The sequence below is a fragment of the Oryzias latipes genome, chromosome 7, assembly GCF_002234675.1.
Source record: "Oryzias latipes chromosome 7, ASM223467v1".
Taxonomy (NCBI): Eukaryota; Metazoa; Chordata; class Actinopteri; order Beloniformes; family Adrianichthyidae; genus Oryzias; species Oryzias latipes.
In genome coordinates, this window is record NC_019865.2 from 28,767,784 (window position 1) to 28,781,142 (window position 13,359).

General features: G+C 39.4%; 1 protein-coding gene across 1 annotated transcript; it reads right to left on the reverse strand.

The window, feature by feature from the left end:
* Positions 1-292: 292 nt before the first annotated feature.
* On the reverse strand, positions 293-6,533 carry cd5l (CD5 molecule like). Its single transcript, XM_023956255.1, has 5 exons — positions 6,521-6,533; positions 6,155-6,466; positions 4,098-4,409; positions 1,079-1,182; positions 293-661 (listed from the first exon to the last, which is right to left on the reverse strand). The coding sequence occupies exons 1-5, from the start codon at positions 6,531-6,533 to the stop codon at positions 590-592; spliced, it is 813 nt and encodes a 270-aa protein (XP_023812023.1). The 3' UTR covers positions 293-589.
* Positions 6,534-13,359: the final 6,826 nt, after the last annotated feature.

Genomic DNA, 13,359 nt, shown 5'->3' on the forward strand with positions numbered 1-13,359 from the left:
TGATTTCCAAGATGGAGTCAGAGACGAAGCGTGGTGAGGCGAGCGGATGATGGACTGCAACCAGGTGAGCTTCTCGTGGGTGAGGTTTCCGTGGGAACAACAACGAACTGATGTTGAATAATGATCCAGGGTCTCCTTAAGAGGCTGCAGGGTGATGAGGTGTGCAGGAACAGCTGGTTGCGACAGGTGAAGCTGAAGAGGGGGAGGAGTCTGACAGAGGCACCATGACACAGTAGAAACAACTGCCCTTCATTTCACAGTGTATTGATTTATAAAGTTGACACATCAGTGCTTTTGGGTTTTTGAAGGTTTTATTTGACTTTAAAAAACACAAAAAACTCTAATGTGCTGTTTACCTGTCCAGACTTGGAGTATATAAAGAGGCCTAATATGTAAATGTATAATGTATAATTAATCTGAAATGAGCAGACAACAGAAGGATCAACATGTATCTTGACTAAGAAGCTAATCTCATTCATTAGATTTTTGTTTCTTTGTGAAAACAAGAACAGGAGTTTGAAAGAAAAAGAAAATCTACAAATGTTAGAGCTCGGCTTGCTTTGAAAAGCTCCTCCATGGGAAAGTCTTCTCAGTCTGGCAGCTTCCTCCAGCTCAGCTTCACTTCTCCATCCACTCCCTGGTCTTTCAGCTTCTGACTGAGCTGAAACACAACATTTATTGCTCTGAACAACACAAAGTTCTCTCATTTAAAGTTTAAAATGTTTGTATGTCTTTTAAAAAATGACCTGCATGTTTAAACAAAACATAAGCTACTTTATAAAGGCTAGACTGCTCATAACTATGTTGTTATGACGACAGTGCCAGAGGCCTCATTGATCTGATAAAGGTTTCAAATGATGACATTCTTATATTGCCATTACATTCAGACCTTTTCATGCCAAACTGTTCTGTGTTCTGATCTGGTTTGTGATGCTGATGAAGACCTGGTTTGTAATTGCAGCTGTCATTTTTATAGGAAATACAAGATCAACAGACTTTAATAAATCTTGTTTAAAAATCAAATACAATAATCTAAAATCGTAAAGCAGTTTGGACTTGTAGAATCAACATGGCTCACCTGCTGCAGCAGGTCTTCCTGTTCCGCAGGGTCATTCAAGTCCAAAGAGGGCGGGATCTGCAGCGTCATCTTCACCACCTTCTTGAAAGTTGGGAAGATAGGCTCTTCGAAAATAAAGAAAAATGTTCCAGTTCATTGGCAAATGTTCATGATTTTGAATTTAAAGAGATTTTAAATGTATGTATCACACACTGTAGGAGGGAGGAGGGCTAATCCTGGCATGACATCAACCAAGCATGAAAGCTGTTATGACTTTTCTCAATGCATGACCCAAAACTGAGGCTCCTTTCTCTCCGGGATGTGTGGTCAGGTGAGGTAGTGCCTCAGCTTTTATCATCCTAACCTACCATTATGAGATGTGTTCTGATGGCAAAATGTATTTTATCCACCAATCTATAAATGTAATCTATAAATCCACATTACTTTTTTTTATTCATTCATTTTCTAATCTGTTTGTTCCCTTTCGGGTTCACGGGGCTGCTGGAGCCTATCCCAGCCACTTGCGGGTGAAGGCAGGGGACATCCTGGACAGGTCGTCAGTCTGTCGCAGGGCCTCAATCACACACCCATGCACACCCAAATTCACACCTAGGGGCAATTTAGAGTAACAAATTAACCTATAAAGCATGTTTTTGGATGGTGGGAGGAAGCCGGAGTCCCCGGAGAAAACCCACGCATACACGGGAAGAACATGCAAACTCCACATAGAAAGGTCCCCCATTGATGTTTAGTTTCAGATCCCCCAGCCGGGACTTGAACCAGGGGCCTTCTTGCTGTGAGGCAAGAGCACTAATTTATTATTAAGTATTCTTTGTATAATTTACTTTTTAAACTTTTTTAAAATTAATTTAAAGGGTCTATATCATGCTTTTCTTCAGTCTTTTTGAGTAAACTACTGTATATCCATATATACAGTAGTTTATATGGATATATACAGTATATACAGTACATTATACCTTCACTAGAGCCAGTGAAGGTATAATATATGTTTGGCCTGCCAGATCGGTATGGGTCTTGTGTCTAGCGATGACATTGCAATCATTGCTTGGCTGTACTGTTGTTTACACACTGACACAGTTCTTCACAACATGAATGACTTGCACAACGATCTTGACCTAAGGCTGTGTCTGAATTCCTTCACTACTCACTACAAAGGGCACCATCTACAATTTCAAAATCCAGCGCCCTACAACTTTCCCAGATGTCGCTGCGAAAAACCAGTGAGCATGGCAGTTCACTAGATTGGCGAAAATAGATCATGATGATTGGGTTTGCATAATTTTTGCGGAAAAAAAATTGTGTTAAATACATTTTTTAATAAACGATCAACATTTTCATCCTGAGAACTCAGTGGTGTAAAATGTTTGTACTGATAAGATTTTCACTTCATAATATCGGTGACCTATTTACCAAAAAAAAAAAGTAGTGAGCATTGTGTTCGCATTGCTTTTAAAATCCAGGGCGCTAAATAGTGCCTCTCTATATAGTTTTTCAGTGGTTAGAGATTAGGGTGGGAATTCGGATATAACTAGTTTGTGTAGGTGGTGGTACTGTAGTGTGACTTCATCACTTTTCGCAAGCCCCGTACTGATCTGGCAGGCCTAACACATATTGTACCTACACCGGCCTCTGCAGCCTGTCTGCCTTTTGGCAATGAAGACAAACAGGATCCAAACCTTTGTAGGGATGGTTGTGCATATTGGGCACTGAAAAGGAAAGCTTTTAGACAATTACCACTGGCTCAGCGGAGAAAGCAGACTCTTCCTGGAGGGCTCACTTGTCTACATCAGAATGTGAGAACCCACTCGTTTTCGTGGATTGAGAGGGGCTGGTGCTCAGAAAGCATGGGTTAAATACACTTAAAAGCTCAAAAAGTTGATTTTGCATGATATAAGCCCTTTACATTTTGTCACTTATTTTATTAATTCTGTTATTTTTTAATAACTCTAATGTTATTATTATTCTTTGATAGCAAAAAAAGAAATATTATAGACTGCTCTGTGAGCGTGTAAAGAAATATTACTCATGAACCATTTTTTTATATTTCAGCCAAGTCTCAGCCATGAGGAGAATATTTAAATTGCGTTAACCAACATTCTTATAATGTAGAAACATATTTTTTAAAGAGGCTTGCCTGTACTAGCACACACCAGGTGTAGCCAAATGTTGACTTGACTGAGCAAGTAGAGAGTTCCTGGCTTACAGCCCTACCCGTGGACTCAAACACATCCCTTGGTAAAATGATTAATGTCATTTATTCATGTCAACCTTTTCAGTCTTTTTCAAGGTCCAAATCACTTTATAGTTGGGGTCCTATTCACCTATTTATGCACATTCATACATAGAAGACAGCAGAGCTATCATGCAAGGTGCTAACCTGGCCACCAGGAGCTATGTGAGCTAAAGTGTCTTGCCTGAAGACGTTTCAGCACATGCACATAGGTGCTGTGAGCAACAGGTTGTTGTGAACACTTCTAGAATAAGCAAGGGTAAAATAAAGAAGAAGTAGGCAAGACACAAATGTGTCGTACAGTATCTTTGTTTTTTTTACTCCCAAAATCCTGGGCATCTGACCTGAGTACTATTCATGTGATTAGTGTGTGTTCCCTGCATGCAGCTGACTTGTTCAAACTTAGAAAATGGGACAATCGGAGTGAAGTTTGTGTGAAAATCTTATAAACATGCTACTGGCACTTACTTATCCCAAGTGTGGCCATAGTGTGGATGCATGCAACTGAGACTTTAACTGCACCTGATTGCCCATGTCCCATTTGCAATACTCTGAAAAAGCTTGTTTTCTGCCCCCAACCAAAGACCATTGAATTTTTTCATTTTAAAGAATAAATCTGAAGTAAAAAACAAAACCTAAAACATTCAATTCAAAATTAAAGTCATATGAGATGCTATTTACTACCTGCTGTCATCTGTCAGTGTTTCCGTTTTCTCAGCACGTAAAACAGTTAACACGTGACCATGACTAAAAAATAATGTAAAGTTTACCTTCAGGATACTTTCTCACCTGCGCAAATGACACCAGCATCCTCGCTATGTATACAGTTGTTAATCCCGTATCCATCGTAGGTACACTGAGACAGATCACTTTCACTTCCAGTACAGAGAAGATAACTAAGCCAGATCTGTCCTGTTCCTGCACCGAAGTATGCCAGTGGTGGTGCACTCAGTGCTGATCCACAGCCCATCTGCCTGCAGACCACTGCAGCATCATTTATGTCCCAGCCGTTATCACAGACGGTTCCCCAAACTCCGTTATGGAGGACTTCCACTCTTCCAGAACACAGATCCGGACCAATTAACCTGATCTCACCATCCGCTGTAGATACAGAGAAAAACAGTTTTGTTGATATATCAGTGATTCACACAGAAACAGCAACATTTCAATTAGAATTTCTATAAGATCGTAAGGTTCAACAGAGTTTAAGTCTTTAGAAAGAGACGACATTTCTGTTTGAATTCCTTGAATTGCATACCGTAATTGCTGGGTTATAGAGCGCACCTGGCTGCATGTTGTGGCAATTCAAGTGGCACAATGCTGAGACCACAATAGTATCAGAGAGGGAGGAGTGGATCGTAGTTTAGCCTGTTTATTTGAACACACCCACATCTGCCAAACAGCACGGACCTCTCTTCAGCTCACAGGTTCCTCACTTATGGTGTGGAAATTCACACAGATTCCCCACTTCCCATGCAAGGAGCTGCAGCGGAACGCGAGAGCAGCTTTCCCCTCCTTCCGGCAGTAACACAGCAGCAATGTGGAGATAACAGGGCTGGTTGAAAAAACGTACGAGTAAAAGAGAGCAGCAGTGACTTATAAGAGCGCGCGGCACGTGCTTATGCGCGCTCTACGCTGGCACGCAGCAGACTGGCTTTTCCAAACCCGTTGGTGATGGTGGATTTTTTTCACACTGTTTTTAACGATTGCTTTTAACTTTAAAGCTGCGTCATATTGTAGTGGCGTTCACGTGCACCTTGGGTCTAATGGCACCAAAGGATTGTGGGATGCTGCTGTTTCTTTTATTGCACCATGACTTAAGTGTCTAACAACTGAAATTAGGTCCATGCTGTTTGGTTCATTGAGTGTGTGTCAAAAAAATCATGCTTGTTGTTGGACATAGAATTATCCAGGCAGTCTCCACTCTGAGACTGGTGGAGCACTCCTGGCGGCTGATAAATAAAAGCATAAATTAACTGCATCATTGAATAAGCTGCAGGGTCGAAAGGTGGTGACAGATAGTCTGGAAAATACGGTAATTATTTTTTCTGAAATAGCAGAAAAAACTCTCATTCAATCACACAACTAATTTGATCTGGAGAAAAATTCAGCTCTACAAAAAATGTTGCAATGGCAACAGCTGTAATGTTTAGGCACAATAGAACTACATGAAGCCAAAAGAAAAAACTGAAAATGAAATATATAGAGATGCATGCAACACAGGCTTTGACAGCTGGCACCTGACTGCCAGTGTTCGCCCTTTGCAATGCTCTGAAGAAGCTGATATCAAATTGAATGCCTTGGTACTTGCTCACCCTTCCATATGATCAGAATCAGGTGTCCTAATAACTGGCCTGGCCACAGGTGCATAAAACCAAACCCTCAGGCATGCAGACTGTTTTAACAAACGTTTTTGAAAGAATGTGCCGGTGATCCAATACTTTTGGTAATATAGTGTAAACTACGCATAAACTGTGTTAGTCTCAACCGACCAAAACATTTTGAACAGCTCGAAACCAAATTCACATAAAGACCCATCAGCCGAAATGACGGACATCTGCGCGTATTGACAAATGATGAATGCAAGAAACACTTATGAATTATATATATCATGCATGTATCACGAAAGACTGAAAGTTCATCCATGGACAATGCGCAAAATGTGTGTAGCGTGAGTGTGAAACTGCCTTTAAGTCATGTGGAATGCAATATTGTCACCTGAGTGCCCGTTTTCCCTTCTGCTAAGCACTCAGAAAAGATAACATAAAACAAGATTTGAACAAAAATACATGCTTCAAAATCAATGTAAAGTTTATCTTCATGAATAAGTAATGATGCTTTCTCACCTGCACAAATGACACCAGCATCCTCGCCATGTCCACAGTTGTTAATCCCGTATCCATTGTGGGTACACTGAGACAGATCACTTTCATTTCCTTTACAGAGAACATCATCAAGCCAGATCTGTCCTGTTCCTGCACCGAAGTATGCTAGTGGTAGTGCACTCAGTGCTGATCCACAGCCCTTCTGCCTACAGGCCACTGCAGCATCATTCAAGTCCCAGCTATCATCACAGACTGTTCCCCACACTCCGTTATGGAGGACTTCCACTCTTCCAGAACACACATTTGGACCAATTAACCTGATCTCACCATCCACTGTAAAAAAAGAAAATCAGTTTTGTTGAACTATCAGTGAACACACATTTGGACCAATAAACCCCATCACTGTGGAAAAGAAGAAACATTTTTTATTAGTGATTCACAAAGATCAAAACATTTAATTCTGTGTTTTTTTAAAGACTGTAAGGTTTAAAAGCATCTGAGTCTTTATTAAAAATGTCATGGTTTGAGTTTGTTGTGTCTTGTTTTTCGTTTTAGTTCTTGTTCTGTCTTGTTTGGTTCTGTTTCCTGTTTTATTTTGAAAGGTTTCCTGTCTTGTCTTGTTTCTTGAGTTTTACTTCCTTTGGTCCCCATCTGCCCTGATCGTGTTCACCTGTGTCTTGTCTGCCCTGTCTGTATTTAAGTCTTGTCTCTGCCTTCCTCCTGTGCTGGTCCATTAGCTTTGTCATGGTGTTTGTGTCATCCTGCCTTCTTGCCTTGTTCCATGTTTCAAGCCACGCCAAGTAAGTTTTGTTTTGTGTTGTAATTCCTGCTGTGCAGCGCTTTTTGTTTATTAAACCCTAGTCCCTGAACCGTGTGCCTCTGCATCTGGGTCCTACCGGCTCTCGAGCCACCCCACCCCGTGACAAAGAAAAGACGTTTCTGTTTGGACTTTTTTGATTACTTAATTTTTTTCTTTTGGGAAATGACAGAAAAAAATGTCTCATATCATGAAACTCATCATTTAATCTGGAGAAAAATTCTTCTCTGGAAGAAAATGTTGCAATGGCAACTGCTGGAATGTTTGGACACAATAGAGCTACAGGAAGCCAGACAAAAGATGTCAAAATCCTTTTAGCAAAAAGCAAAAACAGTTGGACAATATTTATGAGATTGGATTAACTAACAACTCAATTTTCATTGAAATCAACATAACATTTTTAAAGTTTCTCCAGTAGGATTATTAGGACGAGTCTTTCTTCTGAGTCTACAGACATTGGCTAGTAAACTTTATGATCCATGTTTAGCAGACGTCCTGTGATGACAAACCCGCAGCACGGATGGATGTGACAAAGGCTTTAACTGCTTTCACCTGATTATCCATGTTGCCTTTATCTCTGGTCTTAAATAAATTATGACAACATTTGGACAAAAACTTAAAAACACATGCCTCAAAAATGCTACGAACTGTACCCTCATAATTGGGTAACTAAATGCTTTCTCACCTGCACAAATGGCACCAGCATCCTCGCCATGTCCACAGTTGTTAATCCCGAATCCATTGTGGGTACACTGAGACAGATCTCTTTCACTTCCTGTACAGAGAACATCATCAAGCCAGATCTGTCCTGTTCCTGCACCAAAGTATGCTAGTGGTAGTGCACTCTGTGCTGATCCACAGCCCATCTGTCTGCAGGCCACTGCAGCATCATTCAAGTCCCAGCTATCATCACAGACTGTTCCCCAGACTCCGTTATAGAAGATTTCCACTCTTCCAGAACACGGATTAGGACCAATTAACCTGATCTGGGCATCCACTGTAGAAAAGAGAAAAACTGTAATGTTTTTTGATTAGTCATTTACAAAGAACACAACCTTTCATTGTTTTTTTTGAAAGACAGTTAAGGTTTAACAGCATCTGAGTCTTTATAAAGAGATAACATTCATTTAGATTGCTTGGATTGCATAATTGATTTTTGTCAAAGATGTTCTGATCTTAAGACAATTCTGCTCTGGAAAAAAATGTTACAGCTAGAATGTTTGGAGATAAAGGAGCAACAGGCATCCAAAAAAGGAATTCAAATCCCTGAAATCAGGAAGAGAAATTAGTTGTAAAAGAAAACCGACATGTACAAGATCTTAATGACTCACTCCAAATTTGGTTTCTGGAGTTTTGTTTTGTTTTCTAAATTGTAATGCTTTTTTTGTTATTTGTTTTACGTTTTTAATGGTTGACATGATTTGTAAAATGTTTTAGATTCATGTGATTAATTGATGTGATTTGCAAAAAAAATCCCAGCAACAGTCTGTGACGACCTGCAGAAATTGACCTCTGTCATTGCCAACATGGACATTTTACAATGTATTGAGAGGATTTTTTGTTATATAACAAATACTGCTATAATTTGCAAATTAAAAATTGCTAAAAATTACACAATACATTCTGATTTTTCTTTTTTTTTTTTTTTTTTAGCTCATTTGGTCTTATTTAGTTGATAAGAATGACAAGGTTTGCTCATTATTTCAATTGACTAAACACTAAATGTAAGATTAAAACCATAGAATGCCTTTTTCTTTTTTAATTTGGTCATATACCATTGGTGCAGCAGCCCCCATGAGGATCTGAGTTTTTCTGCTTTTGCTCAGATCTTTATAAGACACATATCTCCTTCCTAAAAAGTTGGAAAAAGTTGACATGATGAACCTTGCCATGATCGTTTTTTTTCTGTGAAAGATTTGATGTCCAGTTGTTGCATCTAATGGCATCCTAGAATAAAAATTATTACCTAACATCACCAACAATCACAACAATCCCGTACCAAAGGATGAAGAGAAAATGACCCACCAGAGTGGTATTATGAGTCTCATAAATGAGTGTTTTGATGATATTCCAGTTTAAATTGATGAGTAAAATACAGAACTGACCTGATGCTGCAATGATGAGCAGAACTACCTTTTCCATCCTCACGTCTTCTCCTCTGCTCTGCCCGGACAGAGACTACTGACCTGAAACAAATGGTTGGTGGTGTTGAACAGACAACTATTTACATATGTGTATACTTGGATGTCTTGGACAGTCAAAACATTTCTAATGATTTTAGTTTACATAGTTGATGTAACAAATCACGTCTGAACAAAAAACACAAAGTCTGCACTTTTTTGAGTCTTGTTGGGCTGCTTACGTTTGGATTTCAGCTCATGGTCGTTCCTTTCACATTATTTTCCAAACAGGAGGACAAAACAACGACTGCTTTGTTTATCATATATTTTCTCCGTGCTATTATTCTTTGAAAATTCCTTTATGACAGTTTGTGAACTTTTACATAAAAATAAAATCATTCATTGAGCATCACATCAATACAGGCTAGAAATATCTATTTGTCCAAACCAGGTTTTAGTATTCAACCATCTACATACTTTTATATGCAAGTTATAGTAAAGAACATGTGGAAATAGGAGGTAACTGCTTTGGAGGGTTGGGAAATGTTCAAAATGGAAATGAGTCTGGTGGTTCTTTTTGGCTGTTCTTGGCAGATTACTGAGCTTACAGGTGTCAGTGGCTCCAAAATGTTGAAACACCCAGATGGCAGGGAAGAACAATGGTATATCAAGTCTTTATATCAAGTCGGGGAGGGGATAAGGCATATAGAGATGGGACCTGATCCTCCATACAGCAGAGAGGCAGCACCAGCACATTCTCAGCAGGTCTGAGCGAGCAGGACAAAGCTGTTTTGACAAAAGTTGTTGTGGAAGCTTACCATCCAAAAAATGTGGCCCGTCTTAGGTTGGGATGAGGACATTTAATATGGCCTCTACTTTGACCTCAACCAGATGTAATTCACCTTGGCCCACAAACAACAGGGGCCAACAGGTATGTTTGTAACATTTGAGTGTGTCTGTGGACAGGCCCCGCCCCTTTTGACTAATGTCTACATCTGACAGTAATGATGATAAACTTCCAGCAACTTGTTGCTTAGTGATTCTACCCCACCCCACTTCTTTAAGCATCCTCCAACTTCCTAAACCCACCTAAAGCCATTTGCTTTTTCCTATTAGCCTATTATATGGCAGCAGCAATCACTCTACAGTAGATGAAAGAAGACAACACAAGCAAGTTTGCATCAATCATTAAGCAGTAAACCAAATCATTCAGAGCAAAGGCTCACCTGTATTCACTCAGAGTAGTCTTAGATTACAAATGCAAACAATATGCAAAAAAGCTTTTCCTCAAAAAGAGGCATATAGAAAATGTAAAATATTTCTTAATAAAATAAATAATAAAAATGTCGAAATTAGTGAAGTAAACTATCTTATTTTACCATAAAAACAGAGCAAGAAGTGACACGTTTATCATTATTAGAGGCAGACTATTTGGGTCAATGTCACAGAAAATTGCATGCATATTTTCTTTATATATTAAAAGAACAGAAACAAAGTTACATAACAAGTTGTAATCCTGCTTACATCCCCCATGTTGTTCAGAGTTTCTACATCCTCCAGGCCCATCTGCCTCTGTCTGCTGTGTCTCTAAGAGGCTTTCCAGGTCATTTGATCAGAAACAACCTGGTTCTTTTATTGATAAAGAAAGAGGACAGAACTCTGAACAGCATAGACAGGGGTGTCAAATTAATTTTGGTTCAGGGGCCACATCCAACCCGTCTGATCTCAAGTGGGCCGGACCAGAAACATAAAAGCAAAATAAGCTATGGTCAGCAGGTTATCTTTTGGTTTGGTTTCGTTTTGTTTTTTTCTCAGTAAGGGTTAACCCTAACCCTTACTCTGCCTCTCTCCCACTAGCTTACAGCCCCTCATAACCCCAGGCTAATATTAGCGGAGCAAAATAACGGCGAGTCTTCTGCCCTCAGCCAAATGTAATTATTCAGCTCATGCAGCGAGCTAAACACAAAGGGCTTCAAAACACTCCACAGACTTGCTCATCGCTTCTCACAGGGTTCTGAATACATCAAAGAGCTTTACTTTTCATGCATGTGCACCACTCTCCAACACGCAGCATGTGCCTCTCTTCCCAAACCAAGCTTCCCACATTAAGTACCGCATGTGGCCACTAGATGGCAGCGTAAGACAAAACCTTTTGACTTTACAATGAACTTTTTAATATTACTGTCCCAAATAAGAAAAAATAACAATCAAACCCATTTAACCAATAACAAAAACATAAAACACTGGGGGAGACAGAACAGCGAGCAATATTGAAGCTATCCAGCTGTGGAGTTCTGAGTCAAATTCCAGCTCAGATGAGGAAAACAAAAGTGTTGTTGGATCTATATGTCTGCAGGTGGATGAATTGGAATGGAGCAGAGATGGGAGACTTTGGCCCGCCTGTGACAGTTAATGAGTCACACACCCGAGCTTTTTCTAACCACAGGTTTTCATCATCTCCAGATCTGTCACGAGTTGAATGAAGAAATACCGTATTTTCCGGACTATAAGTCGCACCGGAGTATAAGTCGCACCAGCCCAAAAATGCATTATAAAGTAGAAAAAAACACAGATAAGTCGCACTGGACTATAAGTCGCATTTTAACTTTCACAACCTTATATGACACAATCAAAGCACACTGTTTATCTAATAATTTCACAGTAATTTTTTCTCAAACTTATTTATTTATTCTTTTCATGAAGCATCATTGGCCAACTAATACTCTGTTTTCATCCTGTATTTGTAGAAACAGTTTTCACTTTTATTGCATTTCTGAATCTATGAAATCATTGGAAAATAGAATATTATGTTGTTAGCCTTCAAGATCTTACTGTAAAAAAAAGTTTGCTGATTCTCTGAGTCACTTAACATACTCTTAATACTTAACATACCTCATACATCAAACTGACCCAGGAACATCATCTCTGTTCCTCACAAATGAACATAACAGGAGGGTTAACAATGTATTTATTTCAATTTATTTCTAATTTAAGTCGCTGCGGAGTATAAGTCGCACCCCTTGCCAAACTATGAAAAAAAGGGCGACTTATAGTCCGGAAAATACGGTACTCAGAAACACAGATTTAATCTAAAATTCTTTTATATATGTCCTCCATCAGGAGTAAAAAGCTCCTTAAACATGTTAAAAACACTAAAACACCATTTTCATTGGAGTTTGTCTTTAAGGCAGTTGTGTCAAACATTCGGCCCACAGGCCGTATCCGGCGCGCCAGGTGGTTTAATCCGATCACGAAGAGTAAAAACTATAAGTAAGGGAGCAAAGGAAAAGCAGAACTGGCGAAGCAGCATTTCTGTGAAAGTGCCAAAAGTGAAACCTAACAGCTCTGTGTCTGGGTAAGATGCAGATTGGTTCACCGCGAGCCCCACCGCTGTTATGTTGCTATAAGAATGATTTATGATACACTAATGACCAAAATGTTGTCAAAAAGAAAAAAAGGTTGAAGTGAAGTGCTGAGCTTTCCAGGAAAAATGAAGAGTTTTATTTGTTCAAGGAGCTGAATGCAAAACCTGCATGCTTGGTATGTCATCAACAGGTCGCAGTGCTGAAAGAACATAACATTCAGCTCCACTATGAGACTCACCATAAAGAAAAGTTTAACTGTTTGCCAACTATTAGCTGGACTGAAGAACAACTGTCTGCATTTACTGCAGCCGTGACGTCAGTGATGGAGCAGTGACAGACACCTTATTGCAGACAAGTTGGAGCAAACATCCAAACCATTTTCTGATAAATGCTGAAGGCTGCAGAAGTCTTGTGCCCCAAAAGCAGTCGAACTTTGCCAACACGAGTCTGTCAAGGATCACGATTGCAGAGCCAACATCTCTGGGGAGACTTAGACGCCAAGTGAAGGAATCCAGTCATTTATTGCATTTTCAGTCACTATTTATGAAAGCAGCGACATCACATATAACTGTGCATATTTGTTAGAGGTGTTGAAGAGACGTTACAGCAGAGATTCTTGAGTTGTTGGACACAACAACAGCTGATGACATAGTCAGCTCTCTATCAGAATCAGAATCAGAAATACTTTGTTGATCCCACACGGAAATTTGTTCGTTACCATAACAATTGACAGGAAAAAAAGAGTAAGAATAATATAAATAAAAATAAAAAAGAGAACAAGGAAAATGTGGTATAATTTAAAGAGCTATTTACAAAACAGTGCAGGTAAAGAGATGTGCAAAAGAAATGTGCAAAATAAAGAAAAGAGAAAAAAAAAATGTGCAAAGGTTATCTTCTGCATTGTGAGTTATTGAACAGGGTTAT

Bases quoted from the DNA above. Each gene is read 5' to 3' on its own strand.
- cd5l (XM_023956255.1), bottom strand. The intron at 4,410-6,154 runs GTGAGAAAGCAT...CTGTATCTACAG, and splicing joins TGCTGGTGTCATTTGTGCAG to CGGATGGTGAGATCAGGTTA. The intron at 662-1,078 runs GTGAGCCATGTT...GTTGTGTTTCAG, and splicing joins AGGAAGACCTGCTGCAGCAG to CTCAGTCAGAAGCTGAAAGA.